Raw genomic sequence first — 20,936 nt, 5'->3', positions numbered from 1 at the left:
TACACAATAGTTAAAAATGAGACATACATGTACACGTCTGAATACATTTCAACCATACTTCAAGTGTCAGGAATCGTCTGTGTTTGCATTAACTCTCCTCTGTCACACAGATGGACCAGAACTGGCATCAGTCGTCCCGATGAATAACCGCCGGCTGGCATCAGGAGCGTCACGATAAATGAAAATGTGCTATGACTAATAAATACGCTTCCATATCCTGCAGGCGTACCAGCGCGGCGCCAAGCGGGCAGTGGGGTGGAATGGAAATATAAACTTTTTACATGCCAGACACCAAACTGAAACATAATTAAATAATATCCCATAAACAGTATCTGTATTAAATATTCTAGTCATGCAGTATATTCGGTTGAGAAATAATTTAACAGATTTTTTTCAACAAGGGCGAGATAAGAATTGTGGTGATGATGAGGAGCATTAACTGTTATTTCTCTCAGTTCGTCACGTTATACTGATGACATAATGTTGGAGACGGTCAGGAAAAGATTTATCGGGACAAGAGGAAACATTTATTTCTTAAACTAATCGTTTTGCATGTTTACACACTGTGCTGGTCAACATTCAGCCCAGTCACCATGAAAGAATGTTGGCATTTTATGTTTCAGCAATTTGGGCATTCGGTCAGAGTAAATTACGTAATACAACGAGCGACCGTTATTGACATTGATACAGTAACGAGTTCACCAAAGTCGACTAAGACTCTCACCCAGAAAACTGCTGTTCGTGTCGCATGTGAAACCAAAAGTAAACGCTGACTACGCCGGCTACATAACGTTGTTCTGCTTGTTACGTAATGTTACGTAAGAAACTCAGCTAAAGACAGTTATTTCATTAAGTTGTTACTTGTTACGTTGACAAGTTACGTTGTCACATTACATTGTTTCTTGTTACATTGTTACTTGTAACACTGTTTTTTGTTACATTGTTGTTACATTGTTACTTTTTAAATTGTTACATGTTACGTTGTCATGTTACATTGTTTTTCTTTACATTGTTACTTGTTTACATTAGTATTTGAACACAAATCATGATCTTTTTGCTAACTTCACAAAGTAGTTTTGTTGCCTAAACCTAACCAATCGTTTCACAACGATTTATTTTATGTATTTATTTATATATTTAGCTAATTTACAACTGTAGTCCCAGGGCAGGAAACAGAGAATACCATTTATGTTAAGACAATTAACACTGTAGTAAAAAACACAATTACAAGACATTACATATTGACTATATGATTACAACATCAGCAACAACACATTTGTCCATTTCTGCAAGCGTTATACAAGGCTGATATGAAATGCATTTATGAAGCATATTTTTGCTTCGGAAACGTTGACATTCAATGAACGTACAATGCCAACATCTTTTTCTGGCGCCTGGGTTGTAATATTTTCGTCTGTTATTATTACGTCTATTATCCTCTTCAAACAAAGAGTAACTGATTAAAACTTTGAGATGTGGAGAACTTCCCCTGGGCCTTTTTTTGCCCAATTATTTTGTATTTTTATTCCAAATAAAGAAGAAACACTCTGTATTTGGAAAAGAAATAAGAAAAAAGAGCAAATAGAGAATGATAAAAGAGTTTTATGTGCCAAAATCACAGTTGATGCAGCATCAACAAGATTGACAAAATGTTTTTGTCTGATATCAAGATGACCAGATTTCATTTTAGATCATTTAAATCATCCAACTGACAAATTAACCCACGTAAATCCAAGTTATAGGAGGAAGCTCTGGACTTCCTCTCATTGTTCACAGTAACTGTAGTACCACGTTTGCATAAACATACTCATTGGTATCCTTGTGCTGGAGTTGGGGTGGAGAAGAGGCGGCGGTGTCCTCGACTAGGAGGTTGGAGGTCGTAGGGCGCGGCAGGAGTGGCAGCAGGCCTTGCTGTAGTACCAGTGGCTGCACAGGTTGACCTTTAGCGCCAGCAGGCAGTTGGTGGAGGGACGATCCTGGCAGCTCTCATCTGGGACACAGGTCACAAAACACATAAATCTAAACCCACAACCAGGTTGAAATATCTTTGATGCCAAAACAGTATCTTTCTAATAGCTCCCTTGAGAAATATTAACATGTTTTTATAGCAAAACCCTTTTTCATTCATCAAAAAAAAGCCAAAGTTCAAACATTTTAAGGCAAATTTCAGTTATTTTCTCTGTTCCAGTTGTGTTTTTCAGTTATGCGTCATTTGTGCTATAGTTGGGTTCACTTAGCGTAAACACTTAATGCTTCATGTCTATTTTATTTTATTTTGTATTATACTAACTGTTGTATGTTTGGTTGTCAGAATCGATATTCCTACAGCGGACTTAAGTTCTACTGAATTCTGACCGTTTCAGAGCAACAGGTGTTTCAGTTCAACAAGTGACCGTGTTAACTTGTCACCATTTTGTTTACCATGACACTGCAATATCACTGTAATTCTTTTTTTCCCCGCGAGTTAACAGCATTTTTCATTGTTAACAATTGATTTGTTGCTGGAATAATCAGTTTTTATTTTTATTTTTGTTAGATAAAAAATAGGAAGCAGTGTATGTGTGTCAGTGCTTGTACAGCTATCTTTGTGAGGACCATTTAGAGTTTTAGACCTTTTTTGGAAAGTGAGAACATTTTCGCCGGTCCTCAATTTGGGAAGGACCTTCAAAGGCCTGTTAGAGGGTTACGACTTAGTCTAAAGGTTCTGGTTAGAATAAGGTTCGGGTGAGGGTTGTGGTCGGGCATTTAGTTGTGATGGTTAAGGTTGGGGTAAGGGGCTCGGGCATGCATTATGTTATAGAGTGTCCTCACAAAGTAGAATGTTGATCGTGTGTGTGTGTTTGTTCTTGTCTTCCTGCATTTGTGGGGTCCAACGAATTTGTGGGGACCGAAAGGCTGGACCTACAAAGTGAACCATTTAAATAACTTTCCGAGACTCCCCTGATGGTTTTATGAAAAATTGTTCTGCGTGTTTGTGTGTGGAAGCTTGTGGGAGCAGAGCAGCAGGCGTTACCTGGCGGCTCAGTGGGGCAGGGCTGCAGAGTGCAGGTCTGCTTGGCCACCGGTTTGGTGAGTGGGTCACAGCCTCGGACCAGCTCCCTGCCCTGGTAACACTTGACGTCCCTCATCCTCACACCCACACCACACGTCTTAGTGCACTGAGGACACACAGGACCAGAAACACAGGCGTTGAACAGTTCACCGCTGATGAGCTGGAGGATGTCAGTCGTCAGAGGTGAAGTGTGTGTGCTGTGCGGACCTCACCTCAGACCAAGGGGTGGTGTACCATTTAAAGCATGGCCTCTCAAAGCAGGTGTTTTCCTCTTCGGGCTTTTCGCTGCCTCCGCACGCCTCGTCGTCAAAGGTCTGGAACTTTCCTTCGCTGATGCCGACACACAGGACGAGCCTTCGCTTCACGCCGCGACCGCAGGTTGTGTTGCACTACGGACAAAAACAGAAAGTTATTCATATGCATATCTGACTCTGGCGATTCTCTTTCTGCATTTGATTTTCATCTCATGAAAGTTAAAACAAATTTAATTTCAGGCTTTCATCCCTCAAAATAGTTTCGTAAAAGAAATAAATACAAGATTTTCAATTCACAGTAATATAAAACAGACAAATTGAATCAAGCAGATCAATAAATTGACTAATTTCAACACTGTGTAATAAATATTAAATACACTTCCATATCCTGCAGGCGTACAGACGCGGCGTGGGGTGGAATAGAAATATCAACTTTTTACAACCCAGACACCAAACTGAAAAACAATTAAATAATATCCCATGAACAGTATCTATATAAGAAGAGAGGCACGAGGCCTGCAGACTCACAAGTGCATCCCTTTGGAGTTTAAGTGAATGGGGACGATATTGTTGATTGTCATAGTGTTCAACCAATCAGATCTTTAGTTTGACATGTTGGGCGTATTCTTTGACGTGCCAGAGCCTGCTAGCTGGCCTACAAGTACGTCAGCATTAACACGCAGCTCAATTTTCAGGTGCAGCTCTGCAGTTAGGTGCAGCGTGCGCTGTGATTGGTCAGTGGGCGAGCACGTGACTATTGGAAAACGAAACTTAAGGTAGCCATCAGAGGCTTAGTCGGAGTAGTAAAGAGTTCAAATTAAAAGATATGGAAGAACTTATGACATTTTTCTCGCTATTCTGGTTGAGGTACAGTATTTTGATAATAAGAATTGTACAGTAATATTGAAGAGACAAAATTAAGCAAGCAGATCAATAAATTGCAAATTTCACCACAGTATTAAGTCCTCACCCTCTCCCAGTCTTGGCTCAGCCAGTGTGGAGCACAGTCTCTCTCCCCACAGGGGTGGATGGCCAGCGGCTTGTCCTCCGCCGAGCACTGGTTCTCGGGAACCACGCGGCCCTCCGGAGCCTTGCAGTACACGTGACGCATCGTCTTCCCCTGGCCGCACAGCCCCGAGCACTGCAACAACGGAAGAGTCAGAGGTCAAAACTGGATGATTCATAATCAACAAAGAGTGCATTCCCGTTCTCATCGTTGACTTCTCCAGCCAAATATCGTCACTAAAGCTCAGAGTCACAACGCTGAAGTCAGATCAGGTCGCCCTCAAATCATATAAATAACGCGTCAGAGGAAAGGAAGAATGAAATCATGTCACATTCATTTAGAATAACATCACAGGAGGTCTAATCATCCTAAAAACCTCATGTTCTATGATTTATACAAAGTGGTACGACCCTGTTTTGACTTATTTTTAGGCAAGAAAAGAGAACTACTTGAGCAAACAGCTGGATCACCTGGTCCAGTATTTATTAATGTTCAATAAAACACATCTAAGATAAGATAAAATAAGATAAATCCTTTATTGGTCCCACAGAGATTTAAAACTTGTGGTTACCACAAACTTTAAAACCAAACCCATCTGCGTGAACAGATACAACTAGAAGTGAGTAAAATAAATATGTTGTTTCTTCTCTTTATCTTGGGATCGTCAAAGTAAAATCTAACTGATGCAGGCGGACAACGTGAGGTGCACCGCACTGCTTTCTGTTGCCTGAACAGAGAGATACATTTTTTACAGTATACTGCATAAAAAATTGCGAGAAAACCACCGGATTTGTACTAACATTAGCTTAACATAAACCTAATAGTACAGTTTAAATCAACAACTGAAATCTCAAGTATCGCACATTTGCCTCCTGCTGTTTGCTGTTACTACGGTTGGTGAAAGTCATACAGCTCCAGAGATCCAACAAAAGTCACCACAATGACAAGAAAACCTGAATGCGAATTCAGCGTACCAAAGGACCTTATCCACCTTTCTTCACATGTTAAACAAGGAGCATAATATTACAAACACTGATTTATTGCAGGGCTGTTATACGGACACAGATGGACGTCAAAAAATGGTAAATCAAAGTACGTTAACAATGCAAACGTACAATGATCTCACAGTTGGTAACTTTCTAAATAACAATACATATTTCTGACTTAACTGTAGCTGTTGCATAAGAATACTATTTTACTTTGTGCAAAGGAAATTTCCAATCCATCCATGTCTGTGCCTGGTCGGACTCCACAGTTGTAAATAAGACCTGCAGGTTTCCAGACTCTGACTTTGAATGGAACACCAGGAACTACATTTGTCTGTGCAAAAACAATAAAAACCATAAATTCACACTGTGGCTCTGAAGTGAAAACAGCTGCGACAGGCGAGGTGTTTTTTAGTTTTTTTTGGAACAAATCTATCAAACTCCAAGGAAGAAAACGCCTTTTTGTAAAATACAAGAAAATAAAACCAGACAGGTTATAAAGATAAATCCTTAAAATGACGTTCCTGTAATATCTCAAGGGAAAAGATGGAATTTGTGTGGATCTACAGTAACTGATTGTCTACAAAGTGTTGAGCAGCCCCAGGTATTAACACACATGCTACTGTCTCTCAATGTTGTCTTAAGTGAAGAATGAAGACACTCACGGGCCCCCACTCGGACACGGTCCACTGACGCTCGCAGGGCGGACCCGTGCAGTTTTTGACGTTTGGCAGTTTGGTCATCGGGTCACATGGTCGGGTCTCATCAGAGCAGCGGACATCCCGGGTCACCTGGGCTTTGCGGCCACATTTAGCAGAACACTGGATCGTGGAGGGAAACACAGAGACACTTTACATAAATACTAGTGTCATTAAAACAACAGCGTTCAGAAAAGTACAAGACATTTCAAGCTGCTCCAGTTGACTTTATTTGGAGCTATTTTTAACTATTTTGAAGTTTTGATTTAAAGAGTCTGAAATCTGCAGAAACAAACAGATCTTGAGAGTCTGAAGGGATATCGATTAACGTAAAAAAAATATATTTATCTTATTCTTTGCCTGAACTATTGCGCTTACATGTTGCATCATTTAGTAATCTTTTCTATTTTAAATATTTAGCCAACAGCTTTTGAGCTGTCAGAAGCCGCTGGCTGTGTGAGAGCAGCCGATCGGGGCACAAAGAGAAGATGTCGACATTGTTTTTGTAATTACTCTCACTGCCTGAAAAGAAGATGCAGGTCTGCGCTGCATGTTTAACCATGAGGTATGATCATATACTCTGTATAAGAAGTGGACGTAGTCATTGTGACGTCAGCCATTGGTTTGTGGACTGACGTTTTGAAGCCACGAGTTGGACGATTTCACCGTCGCCATCTTGGATTACATTTTTTTTTTGCAACCAATGAAAGGAAATTGCCATGATGTGTGTGTGTCAGAGTACAGCACAAAGACAAAGAGACAGAGAGAGGAGGTTTGAGATGAGGACATAAAGTACCAATAGCAGAACCGCTAACGTCGGACGGCAGCAATACTCAAATTTTGACTCATTTACAACCGGTTCGTACCTCTGTCCACTCGGCCACCTCCCACTGGGGACCGCAGGCGGGGCTCTTGCAGGGCCGCCTCTCCACGGGTCTCTCCAGGTCGTCCACAGAGCAGAGGTCGCTGTAGACCGAGCTGTCCAGGCCCGGCGAGAGCATCTTCCAGCAGCGGACTTGACGAAACTGGAAACCCTCCCCGCAGGTCCTGGAGCACTCGCTCCAGCTGCTCGCCTCCCATCTGAAACACCACATCAGTCCCATCTCAAAGGTTCTGTCGAGTCACAGTTTGAATAACATCCGGCCCCGTTAAAATGTTCCACTGTACCTGGGCTGACATTCTCTCCCGATGCAGAAGTCGTGGACTGGCTCCGGTCTGGTCAGAGCGTCACAGTACATGTCGTGCACCTCGATGCCGTCGTACCGGAGACACGTGACGAAGGACTTTGACACACCTGGATTGTGAGCAAGAAATAATAAGCTGAAGGCAAAACGAGGCCAACGTATTCATAAAGCACAATGTAAACACAAGAAAACTAAAGCTCAGCGTGCTTTAACGAAATGAAGACAGATGTTTCTATTAAAGACATTAAGGAGAGCTGTTGAAAATGGGTCAATGGTGAAGGTTTGAGGGGGTTCAATTCTTTGGGCATATTTGTACTGTCTCTCTTTTTTTTTTCTTTTTTTCTTTTTTAACAATAATGCTTTATCATACTTCGCCTCACTTAAAGGAATATTTCATCCTTAAAACGACCAGTTGTTTATCAGTCACTCCCCTTGAATTCCTGTTGTTCTCTCATGCCTCCACAGTTAATGAAGCAGCAAAAATCAGAGAGAATTCTCTTCATGAGTCGAAGTAAACAGTGCCGTATATAACAACAGCAAAATGATATCAACACATTCTGTAAACAGTCGCACACTGCAGGCGCGCTACTCTTCAGGACAAAATATTATTTTAAAGCTCTGTAACTTTTAAAAAAAACTGGTGATTAAACAGATCTTTAGATGCACGAGACCATCAGAGAGAACATTGGCTATTTCTGTTCAGTTAGGACCCAGGACGTATCAGAGGACGTATCAGACCCTGCTGAGAGGTTTTCTAAAAGGACTCTGGTGCTCGGGAACACTACCACTTTAGTCCACAAGGAACGCCAAAATCAAGACATTCATTTATATTTATAACTGAATGTAATGCAGTCCATATTAATGTAATCGTTTACCACCTGTGATCGATGTCAATGCACCAAATGTGCCCCTCACTCACCGAGTGTCAGAGCTTTAAGTGTTACAGCAACCTGATCTGCAGTCTGTTGGCTCTGATGTTTGATCAGATGTTTGAATCTTTAATATCTAGCTGCCCATGTATCTTCAGTGTGTGTGTGTGTGTGTGTGTGTGTGTGTGTGTTTGCATCTACCTATAGAGCAGGTCATACTGCAGGGCTCCTGAGAGGACAGTTTCCAGCGGTACATGTCAGCGGCACTCAGCTTCAGGTTCTTCTGGTAGATCCTTTGATTCCCCCTGTCACCACACACACACACACACACACACACACACACACACACACACACACAGCCACAAACATATGATGAAAGGAAAAACTTGCGTCATGCAAATTAGCCATATTTTTGCAGGAAATCTGTCTGGAACATGATGTGAATGCAAAGATACATTTTCATAAAAATATTTTTTTAATGATACTTAAGGATCCACACATCTGATTCACAGCCTGCATCCCAGCAGACACACTTTGTTTTTTCATCTCATCAAGTAACAGTCATGTGCACATTCTTGTCATAACACCGGTCGCTCACTCCTCCTCCGCCAGACGTTTATTTGACACTTTGAGTTATTCCTCGCCGGCATCGCTCCATGATTCCTCCATGATTCCTGCACATTATCTCCTCCCCAGAGGTGAGTACAGTCTGACAGCACTCTTTCCTCCCTTTGCATAATTTCTTTCACTTCTCTAGCAAACAACTTATTTCTTTCTGAGTGAGGTTGTCCTCCTCCTCCTCCTCCTCCTCCTGTCTCTGAGAGCAGAAGTCGTGTCGTCCACTGTTTTATAGCTGCTGGCTGCAGAACTGGTGAAGCCGTGTTTGGACACGAAGCAGCTCAGCCAACATGAATAATAAATATGATGAATGGACAACGTGCCGGGTCTACCTGTCTGTCTGTCCTATAGTCTGTACCTGTCTGTCTGTCTTATAGTCTGTACCTGTCTGTCTGTCTTATAGTCTGTACCTGTCTGTCTGTCTTATAGTCTGTACATGTACCTGTCTATCTGTCCTATAGTCTGTACCTGTCTGTCTGTTTTATAGTATGGACCTGTCTGTCTGTCTTATAGTCTGTACCTGTCTGTCTGTCCTATAGTCTGTACCTGTCTGTCTGTTTTATAGTCTGTACCTGTCTGTCTGTTTTATAGTCTGTACCTGTCTGTCTGTCCTATAGTCTGTACCTGTCTGTCTGTTTTATAGTCTGTACCTGTCTGTCTGTCTTATAGTCTGTACCTGTCTGTCTGTTTTATAGTCTGTACCTGTCTGTCTGTCTGATAGTCTGTACCTGTCTGTCTGCCTTATAGTCTGTACCTGTCTGTCTGTTTTATAGTCTGTACCTGTCTGTCTGTCTTATAGTCTGTACCTGTCTGTCTGTTTTATAGTCTGTACCTGTCTGTCTGTCTGATAGTCTGTACCTGTCTGTCTGTTTTATAGTCTGTACCTGTCTGTCTGTTTTATAGTCTGTACCTGTCTGTCTGTTTTATAGTCTGTACCTGTCTGTCTGTCTTATAGTCTGTACCTGTCTGTCTGTTTTATAGTCTGTACCTGTCTGTCTGTCTGATAGTCTGTACCTGTCTGTCTGTTTTATAGTCTGTACCTGTCTGTCTGTCTGATAGTCTGTACCTGTCTGTCTGTTTTATAGTCTGTACCTGTCTGTCTGTCTTATAGTCTGTACCTGTCTGTCTGTCTTATAGTCTGTACCTGTCTGTCTGTTTTATAGTCTGTACCTGTCTGTCTGTCTTATAGTCTGTACCTGTCTGTCTGTCTTATAGTCTGTACCTGTCTGTCTGTCTTATAGTCTGTACCTGTCTGTCTGTCTTATAGTCTGTACCTGTCTGTCTGTTTTATAGTCTGTACCTGTCTGTCTGTCTTATAGTCTGTACCTGTCTGTCTGTCTTATAGTCTGTACCTGTCTGTCTGTTTTATAGTCTGTACCTGTCTGTCTGTCTGATAGTCTGTACCTGTCTGTCTGTTTTATAGTCTGTACCTGTCTGTCTGTCTGATAGTCTGTACCTGTCTGTCTGTTTTATAGTCTGTACCTGTCTGTCTGTCTTATAGTCTGTACCTGTCTGTCTGTCTTATAGTCTGTACCTGTCTGTCTGCCTTATAGTCTGTACCTGTCTGTCTGTCTTATAGTCTGTACCTGTCTGTCTGCTTTATAGTATGTACCTGTCTGTCTGTCTTATAGTCTGTACCTGTCTGTCTGCTTTATAGTATGTACCTGTCTGTCTGTCTTATAGTCTGTACCTGTCTGTCTTCCTTATAGTCTGTACCTGTCTGTCTGCCTTATAGTATGTACCTGTCTGTCTGTCTTATAGTCTGTACATGTACCTGTCTGTCTGTCTTATAGTCTGTACCTGTCTGTCTTCCTTATAGTCTGTACCTGTCTGTCTGCCTTATAGTATGTACCTGTCTGTCTGTCTTATAGTCTGTACATGTACCTGTCTGTCTGTCTTATAGTCTGTACCTGTCTGTCTTCCTTATAGTCTGTACCTGTCTGTCTGCCTTATAGTCTGTACCTGTCTGTCTGCCTTATAGTCTGTACCTGTCTGTCTGCCTTATTGTCTGTATCTGTACCTGGACCTCTGTTGCAGATCAACTAAAAACTTACTGAGATTTGATGTACTTGATGCTCTTTTTACCTGGTTCTGTTGGATTCTGTTGGATTACCTGGTTCTGTTGGATTCTGTTGGATTACCTGGTTCTGTTGGAGCGGCTGGAGGTCCTCCCACCGCTCTGCACTGTTTTATTCTGGAAGGAACTGTCTCCGCTGTCGTTGCGTTTGCGACCGAGGGTAAACTGCAGCGTGTGATTGATGCCGAACGGCCCGTCCTGGTCCAGGCTGCTCAGGTCCACCTCCGCCGGTCCCACCTCTGACGAGAACAAGCTGTCTCCCTCCGTCAGCAGCTGATTGGTTGAGATGTTGATGAGCAGCTCTTCGGGGCCGATGCGTCCGTCCAGCAGGACCCTCCAGATGAGGTTTGGGGAGTCTGGCCCCGTATCCAGGGGCCCACCAGCAGGGGCAGGGATGACAGTGCTGCCTGTATGGCTGCTGTTGCCTTCTGATGGATCAAAGTGGGAAAATTCAACTGTGCATGGAGAGCAAATCAATATCTCTTTCAAGTACGATCTGTTCTTTTGGTCATGTTGCACTAGAGAACGTAATTTACATATTCAGCTCAGATTTGAGGACTGTTTCTTCTGAAGGAAGGAAACCTAAACTTTCCTCTACTCCCCATTGGTCCCTGCTTCCTGTTTCTTTGTAGCTGTAGACGTCTGAACACACCATAACATCAAGAAATGAAAAGTCAAAACACATGCGTTGGTGTCCCACATTTTCACATACACAACATACTTTATTCAACTTTTATTGTCAAGATATTGTTGTCAAAACGACCGCTTTTCTGACAGATAAAGGCGCCATGTGGCCCTTAAACTACATTGTACACACGTACCTATTAATCTGGTAATTCAGCGCCTAGAAGGATGCAAAATTCATTTCATGGGACTATTGTGATTGATTAGCTTTGAAGATGAGAACTTTAAAATTACAATTTTTTGCAGGAAATTTCAAAAACAGTGAATGCAAAATATCAGAGGAGAAGTGAAACAGAAGAGGAAGACGAGGAGATAAAGTCAGCGCTGAGTGACGTCAGGCCTGTGCAGAAAGTGTGCGGCGAGCCTTTCAACCACTTCCTCCATCTCGTCTCACCGACCCGGAGCGCCGGGTGTAATGGCCCCCCCGACCGTCTGCTGAGCGAGCTGAGAGCCCGCAGGAGAGGCCATTACCGCTCATGTTTGTGATGCAGACGTTTTTTAAAAAGGGAAAAGAATAAAAAAACACAAAACCAACGAAACTCTGAATTTTTCATCTGCCGCTGATCCGCTTTATGTGTCTGCAGCATGAATAATGCAGAGCTCCAAAGGGCCATCTCACACACACACACACACACACACACACACACACACACACACACACACACACACACACACACACACACACACACACACACACACACACACACACACACACACACACACACACACAGAAAGAGAGAGCGAGATGTAAAATTTGACCTATTTGTCTGATCGGCCAATGGGCCACTGATTTATCCTCTATTTATTGTTCTCTCTCTTGGTTACATTTGCCTTTTCTATGCAATATTGTCGCTCGATCGGGACGCATTAACATTCAGCTGTCAAGGCTCCGAGATCAGACCTTACTCGCATCGGGATCCGATCAGCCAGATCACATGCCGAGGTAGCCTGGCTCACAGAGGTCTGATCTCAGCAACGTATTATCGTACAACGGTTTTTATTATTTCCTACAAAAAAGGTTGCTTCTCATTATTCGCGAGTTTCCGACAAAAGTCCAGCAATTTCTACCCGTTACATGTAAACAGTCCTTTCAAAATAAACTTCCGTCTTCACAGGAAACAGCTAGTTAGGTTTAGGAAAAGATCCTAAAATTCCTCTTCAGGTTTCGGAAAAGATCATAGTTTGAGTTAAATAATTGTGGTCTTTATACTTCCTGGTTCATGATTAAGCGGATCACATCAAACTTTATTCTGTGGGATATCTACAAATTGCAGCACATTCATCCTGTAGGTGTAGCTTAAAACACTGTACGAGATAAAATAAAAGCTTTGAAATAACAAAAATAACTGGACTTTTATCGTGGAGAATTACGTGAAAATGTGTTTATTTGCAAGTTAGCGGAGATTTATTAACGGCTAGTTAAGGATAAAACCAGTCTACTACTGCAGGGTGGAAGGACTTTTATTTATTATTATTTATCATTTTTATTGTCCCTTTATTATCAGAATTCAAAGGAAATGAAATGTGTTCATCCATCGTTTTACAGCCGCTTCTTTGACCACGAAATGTATTATATCAGGAAGGTTGCATTGAAGTGTCAAGTGTGGACACACATGTGGAGTTGTGATCTGGAGCATCTAAACTCAAAAGTATCACTGAAAAGACAAACATCGTATACTGATACGACACACACGACCTCAGGTGTTACAAACAGTTCTTACCTGTAAACTTTGGGGCAGCCGCTGCGTCCTGGTCGCAGTCGATGGCCGCCGTCTCCTCATACACCTCGTTGGTCTCTTGGCCCTTCTGCCCGTCGGCACCTCCCGGCTCCAGCTGGCTCTCGGGGGCCGCCTGGTCGTAAACACTGCTGTTAGGGGCCAGCGGACCCACCACCTCCACCGAAACCTCTCCGGCTGAGGTGTCAGATCCGGTGTAGACGGGAGGGGGCGGGACGGGTGGCAGGGAGTCTCGGAGGACGGTGTATTCGTACGTGATGTACGGCGTGCGGCCGTTCTGGTTCCACACCTGAGTGACGAGACAACAGCGAGTGAAGGTCGGGTCAGTTTATACAGGTTTCAGACCAGGAACAAGGAGAGTCAGTCACAAAAAAGACGTTGCGGTGTGTTGCGGTGGTCACCAATCACTAATTGAACAGTGAGCTCCATGATGATGAAGAAGCAGCAGGTGAGCATGGAGGAAGAGTTCAAGCGAGAGAGGCGGGTGGAGGAAGGTTACGTGTACCAGAATATTGATGGCCTGGTCGATGGGGCCCTTGGCGACAATGTACTCGATCCCGGTCTCGTACACATCCATGGGCCGGCGGTACTTGAAGACGGCGCCGGCTGCGTGGAAGTTCTGGGGACTGTCCACTTTGTAGGCCCCATTAAAGAAGAAGTTGCCCGCTTGGTCGGTAACAGCTGGGGGATAAGATAAAAGAAAAAAACATGCTGCATTTTCTCCATCAGGTTCAAATTATTACCAAAGAGCGTAAATTGTTGCATACTTGTTTTTGTGTGTGTGTAAAATCAAGAGGTATAAATAGTGTGTGAGGAGCAGGAGAAGAGGAAGTACCCACCTAGAACATCGGCCGACTTCTTCCTCTCAATGATCTGGATGTCCCATGATCCTTCAGGGATTTGAGTGATGAAAGAGTAACCTTGATGACAATAAATAGAAAGAAGCCAGCGTCACCTTACGCGTTTAAAAAATATTTTCATGTTGTTAATTTAACCAAGAAGAGTATTCTGACCAATCTTGATGACTTTAATTCACTTCTCAATAAAATGTTGTGTGTATATCAGGGATAAAGAAAGTCAAAATTCATATCTAGTCATGACGTATATTTATATGTGTATACATTTATATATGTATTGGTGGGTGGACAGCCTGGGACGACTGAACCCAGAGGCTCACCCAGAGTCGTGCCGCCGCGGCGGAAGTTTCCGGTGACTCTGCTGCAGCTGCTGCCGTCCCCCTGACAGACTCCACACTTATCCAAGGCGTTGGAGGAAAACAGCACTCCGTCACACCCGATAGGCTGAGCAGCAAAGCAGGAAGTGGAGGTGGAGAAGATAAAATGAAACAAAAAATAAAAATCTCCTATAAATCCTGAATTAATTGAATTATCAGAGATAAGATGGTAATGATGCAGATTATTTTGTAATAATAAAGAATGTGACATAAAATGAATCATGTTAAAGAATATTTCTGTCTGATAAATATTAATAATATTGTTTTAATTCATTCATGTTTTACTGTCTACCGTCATGTTTTAATGTTACGATTTTTGGCCAGAGCATTGCATCAACATTAAAGGGAAAGTTTGCCACTTTTTCCGTGGATGTCCGATCAGTGCTGATGGTAAATTTAGTCGTTTGAAGCAATAAGTTCACAGCTTTCCCTTTAATGAGTTCCTCGTGTCACGTCGGCGGTATCTGGATTATTTGCAGCCTCAGAAATTTGAATTTGACAAAAATCAATAAAATGTTTGTAACACAGGGCAGAATATTAGATGATGGGTCTGTCAGACAGACAATGCACAGGGGGATAAAGCTAAGTGATGTGATGCCAACAGAAGAAAAATAAACACATACCAAACAACACTTTCCAATATCAGAACAGCTAAAAACAAAGAAACATGACTAATCTCTTGTGTGATGGTGCTGGCTGTTAAGTGATGGATTTATCGAACAAAAAATGCACCAAGGGAGAACAGAGGAGGCCATGCATCACACATAACTCATTTTAAGGGCAGAATATTTATGAAAAGTCACAAAGAAGCAGCTTTTTAATTTTGAATCTGAACGCCCTGGGGTAACTAGTTGTGGTCATTTCTTGGTTGGACTTTTGGCATGACCGTGTAACGCTCTCGTTTCTATTAAAGTTTTTTTCTAACTTTACACCTCTGACAGACTTTCAGTGGTGCTGAAAACTAAAGTGAAGTGAAACTGTTCGAGGGTACAAAGTAAAAGAAGAAGCTGGACTCACCTCACACTTACCGTCCACGCAGACGCCGCGGTAGCTGCTGTATTTGCAGGACGTGCCGTCTCGCGCCGTCACCATCAGCTGCCTCTGGCCATCGGTCGTGGTGCAGTGGAGGTCACAGGGGTTACTGGAGATGTGAACGTAGTCGTCTGGAGAGGAACACAGGTCATCTTACAACCAATAACACTGGAACCATTTCTACTTGTACCTAAATCTTCCTATTCACTGCTGTAAAGCACTGCTAACTCTTCTCAATGTTGCTACTAAAAAACACTCATACAGCGTTCGTAGCTAGACCTACGAAAAATGAAAGAGCTGTAATTTATATATATATTCCAGGAAAGCAAATAGTAAGTTATCAACATAATCATAACCCAGGAAATGTAAAGACGGCAAAAAGTCACTCAAACAGTAGACCGCTGTTCATGCCCCGTGTGAAAGAAGTAAATGTTGATTTATTTGTCAGATACCGTAGTTATTTTGACCCAAATCACAGTCTTTTTCTAAACCTAACTAAGTATTTCATCATCTTTTCCTAAACCTTACGAAGTAGTTTAGTTGCCTAAACCTAACTATGTTGATTCCCATGTTGAGAGAACTTTATTTTGAAAAGACTGCATGTATGTAACGAGCAGGAATTTGCTGGACTAGAATGAGGCTTAACTTTTCCTAAGCTATCACACAAACCGTTGTATCAGGTTACGTTGACAGAGAACTCGAACAATGGATTCCTGGGGGAAAGTCCTGTGTCTGTTTGACCCGTCCACCACATCTCCCCTCCACCCTTAGAAGACTTTGTGACTCGTTATACTCGTTACTATAACTCGTAACTTTCAATAACGGTCGCTCATCGTACCACGCCACTTGTTGTAACCAAATACAAAAACGTCGACATTCTACTTATCCGTGGTTTGCAGAATCCTACAATGCCACAATGTTTTCTTTGAGACGGGGCTGTGTTGAAAACAGTAAATGATATACTACAGAATTCTCTGTGGGTTCGGCAGAGTCCTTTCATTCATTGATCATATAAAATATATTGATTAGTGGAGCTTGATAAGTGTGTCAAACTTCTACGTCTCCTTTCGTCTTACTTCTCACATTCTCCACAAACTTGAAAGGAGAGATGGAGTCTTTTGATCCCTCGTCACTCCTCCAACCTCTTGTTTTAATAATGACTCACCAACAAGGTATTTATTAGAAACAGGTTATAAAAGAACATACTACGTTACCAGGCAGTTACAGTTTTAAAGAAGTGATTTAAAGGATGCTACTGTTTTGGATGCAGGGCATGTCGAAGCTCAGCAGCTCAGACAGCAAAGACCTCTGTCACCTCTGGTCTGTTTAATAGGGTTAAGAGAGTTGTCAAGGCGTTTTATGAGTGTTAATACCAGGATACAGAGGTTTCCACTGGTAGTTCCTCCCGTTGAAAAGCTGGGAGTTGAAGGACCAGCACTGCTCCTCTCTGAAGCTCCTCCCAGTGGCAGGACATTCCTGCAGTGAAGAGACAGCACAGACCATTAAAAACAGGTCTGTTTCACACTTGTTAAGATTCCGTTTTACAGTATGTTATACAAATAAATTATCTTTAAGCGTTTATTTGTGCAGGGATGGTTCCCTGAGAATGCACGATCGTTCTGAGCCCCGCCCGGCTTTACTTTCAAACAGCTACATACAGTCACGCCTGCAGGCCGCCGGCCACAACCGCAGTCCTCTACTGTCAGAAGGACTGTGTTTGTTTTAATAAAGATGTGAAATGAAGTGATGAGAAAATTAACCGCAAGTCTTTGACTCACTTCAGCGTTGCAGAGATGATATTTCTTAGCCGTTCCTGTACATGTCATGTTGTCTTTCCCAGCTGCGACTTTCTTTCTTTGGACAGAAAACAAGCATTTGGAGAAATAACAGCAAATTTATATAAAAAATAATATGGTTGAGAAGTTGCGTTATTATCCGTCAGCTAATCTTAAAGTATACCAATCTACAAAATGAATCCATCACACGCACACACACACACACAGTGTAACTGAGCGTGCTTGTGCATTTGTGTTTCCATGCATTCCTATTACTGCCAGTATAACGTTTTAAGTGTGTGATTAAGCACACGTGTGTATCTGTGTGCATACACACATGTTTACAGTACATTGTGAGGACTCACCTCCATCTGAGGACAACAAGCTGGTCACCACATTGTTAAACTTTAATTACAAGTTTTAAGACTTGGTTAATAGAAAATCTGTAGAAAAACGTTTATTTTGCTCTCTTATCAAGAGTAAGATGAGAATATCGATGAGTGGTATCCATCTTATTTCTCAAAATGTTATGGTAAAGAGACTAGTGAATAAAACAATTTGGACTGAATGTTTCACTTATTACATTGTGTGTACAGTATGTGAAACACGCTGCAGGTCCTTTATAAAAAGTTCCAATGAAAAGGAAACTTGATGGAGAGAATAAATAATTCCATAAGAAAAAAACTTTCTAAAATGTAAAGAATTACAAATGTGTGTGTGTGTGTGCAGACTGACTGACCTCTGTTTGAGGCAGTGTCTCTCCTGTGACATCACTCCCCCTCCACAGGCCCGAGTGCAGGCTGTCCACTTGGCCCACTCCCCCCACCAGTATGTGGTCACCTCCAGCTCCTCCTCCAGACTGTTGGACGCCACGCCGTCCTCCTGGAAACACACACAAACACACATAGGTTATTGGTTATAGTCGTAGCATTACTCATTATTTTCAGTATTGAGACCTATGGCGAGGCAGCTCTTTGTAGGAACATTTAAATCTGCCATCATTTTGCAACAAACCAAAATGTTTCAGCTCACATCGGGTATTTTTGAGCTGTAAACTAAATGATATAATGAATTTACAAAAATCTGAATCCATTCAAAGAGGGCTGCACGGCCATTGCCACAACCCAACCATGAGCTCTTAGGCTGGGTTTTGCACATTAACCTTTCTGAGACAAGGCCTGTACATCTCAAAGATGATTGTATATGATTTGTTGCAGTTGGTAAATCTTTGGTCCAGAATCTCAATCCTGCCACAGTAATAAACCTTACATGTGGCTGGTTCCTTTTTGTTTTAACCTTTATCTGTGTCGAGGGAACTTTTTAATCTGGGGCACTTTTGGCCCACAGCCAAGCTGCTACTGCCAACACGGACCAATGAGTTCCTAAACCCAATCATATTCATATTTCCTATTTCATAAGTCACATAATGTGAACTCAACCTTTCAGTCCCATTACATCCTTTTTCAGTTTTTCGGTTAACTTATTTGTTATATCTTTACTGTTTGAGTACTTATTTCTTGTGCTTGTTTTCTTTTTACTGATGCCTCTTGTTGTTGCACTATCACCTTTACTGCTGTAATACTGCAAATGTCCTCGCTGTGGTACTAATAAAGTATTGTTATCTGAAAAAGGCAATCTGCCATAGTAACGGTAGTAGCAATAGTAGTAATGCAGGTAATAGTTGTAGTAAAAGCGGAACTGGCATTTAACTAAGCACATTCAATGAGGAGTTGTACCTAACTGTATACAATTTTGAGTTATTTCCATGTTATGCTACTTTATACTCAAGTACATATATTTTATAACGTTAGTTACTAGTTACGGATATTTTTACTCTGTGGTATTTCTACTTTTACTTACGTAAAACATTGCCGTAAAAGTATAATTTGTACTAGCCGTTGTGGTAGTATTTGAAACACTAGTCTAGTATTTGTTGTAGTATAAGTTGTGGTGTTAGGGACAGTAACAGCAGTTGCAGTACTTGTGATATTTTAATAAGTACTCAGATGTACACAAATGATTGGACGGTCAGAACAGAGAGTGTCAGAACCAAATAGAGTCACAATAAATGAGCGTCAGAGTGTTTTGTTCTGAGGCTCCAACGTGTGAAGACGGTCAGCACTTCACACATTCCTGATGTGCAGGAGCAGCATTATTTCAGGCCGATGGCTGCATCCCTTCATTCAGACAGATTCATCAGAGTGACCGCTGGAATGTGCACTGAGCTCCTTGTAAAGGTGTGAGACAGAGCAGCTGTGAAGAGAGGACGAGAGACACTGGAAATACCAGACAGAGAGCGTCAGTGAGAGACACAGACAGATGAGTGCAGAGAGAGCGAGACAGGAAAGAGAGAGAGAAACGGATTGGTCGGCTGATGGATCAGTTTGACAGCAATTTATCAGAGTCCTCAGATTATTTTTTAAAGTTGGGATTAACACTTTGCATGTTGTTTCTTTTTTTGTTTTAGACTTTAAATTCTTGGTTTCATTTTACTTTTTTTTCAGATCTATTCTACAAATACTCCAATCAAACATTTGCTTATTTTAGTCCTGAAATTGTCTTTTTCTCACATGAGGATATTAACATATCTGTCAATGTATTAGTGTAACTAGTGTAGTTAAGTTTGAAGTTTCAGATGAAAGTAAATATGGAAGCAGCCTCAGGATACGGTACGCCTGTAAATAACGTATAAAGAAACATTACTGCACCTGAAAGAGAAACCTGTAAAATGAAGACAACATGCTACTGCTTAAATAAGAGTCTACTTGAAAAGCTTCCTACTTGGAAAACAGGATTAATACTCAAGAATGATCATGAATGAAATAACTAATTATGTTTATGTGACTGACCCACTTAATTACAAACTGGCAGAGTTGGAAGAAGTACGCAGATCTCAAGTAGTAATACCACAGAGTAGACATACTTTCTAACAAATGAAAGTACTGCATTCAAATGTTTACTTCAGTACAATTATTACAATCAAAATATGCTTAAAAGAAAGTATTTATAATGCTAAATTGCCAATTTCAGAATAATGTTGAAATAAATGTATTGATTACTTTGTGTTCATTACTTTTATGTTGCTGCTGATAAATGTAGTTCATTTTAATTATTTGACATACTTTATTTAGGTTTTAAATCTCTCCTATGTGGATAAATTAAGTTGTATCTAAATTTATAATAACACATCATCATGTATTTATTGATTCTATTTTGTATTATTATTCTGCAAAGTAACATAAGTTATCAAATGAATGTGGTGAAATAAACGTCAATTAAAATCCAGGATGCAGTTTTGTTGTATGAGAACGTAGATTTTAGGAGACCAGGCAGCTGAAATGATGGAAATGTTACAGTCAGTCTTCTAGTCACAATCACAAAAGGTAGAGGAGGACGAAAACATCAGTTTTCTATTAGCAGTGTTTTTCCTGTGTGTTGTGTACCTGCAGCCCTCTGGTGGACGGGTTCCCCACAGACACGGCCAGCATCAGGAAGCCCAGCAGGACCACGCCCGTCCCTCCGTACTGTTCCCACGACCACACCCTCATCCTGGTCAATCAGAGACAGAGAGAGAGAGACAGAAAGACAGGTTGAATATGTGGACAAAAACGACAAACAGTATCTAGTGATAGAAGAGACCTTTCTGGTACTAAAAGTTCCCAGGTCAACGCTTATCCTCATACAATGGTTTGTATGATATTTAATGAAAAGTTGTTTGTTACGTAACTATG

General features: G+C 41.6%; 1 protein-coding gene across 1 annotated transcript; it reads right to left on the bottom strand.

The window, feature by feature from the left end:
- Window positions 1-1,862: 1,862 nt before the first annotated feature.
- Window positions 1,863-20,753, bottom strand: ttc16 (tetratricopeptide repeat domain 16). The gene is made up of 18 exons (XM_076078934.1): window positions 20,649-20,753; window positions 17,945-18,087; window positions 17,209-17,284; window positions 16,804-16,906; window positions 15,416-15,561; window positions 14,342-14,465; window positions 14,004-14,084; window positions 13,670-13,845; window positions 13,150-13,453; window positions 10,809-11,172; window positions 8,251-8,354; window positions 7,164-7,290; window positions 6,863-7,076; window positions 5,964-6,119; window positions 4,277-4,447; window positions 3,265-3,441; window positions 3,014-3,158; window positions 1,863-1,990 (listed from the first exon to the last, which is right to left on the bottom strand). Exons 1-18 carry the CDS (start codon window positions 20,751-20,753, stop codon window positions 1,863-1,865), a joined length of 2,844 nt encoding a protein of 947 aa, XP_075935049.1.
- Between the last annotated feature and the right edge of the window lie 183 nt (window positions 20,754-20,936).

Source organism: Anarhichas minor, unplaced genomic scaffold, assembly GCF_050575085.1.
Source record: "Anarhichas minor isolate MPS153535 unplaced genomic scaffold, ASM5057508v1 ptg000068l, whole genome shotgun sequence".
Classification (NCBI taxonomy): Eukaryota; Metazoa; Chordata; class Actinopteri; order Perciformes; family Anarhichadidae; genus Anarhichas; species Anarhichas minor.
Note: the sequence above shows the minus strand (reverse complement) of the source record. Positions and strands in the feature narration are given on the sequence as shown.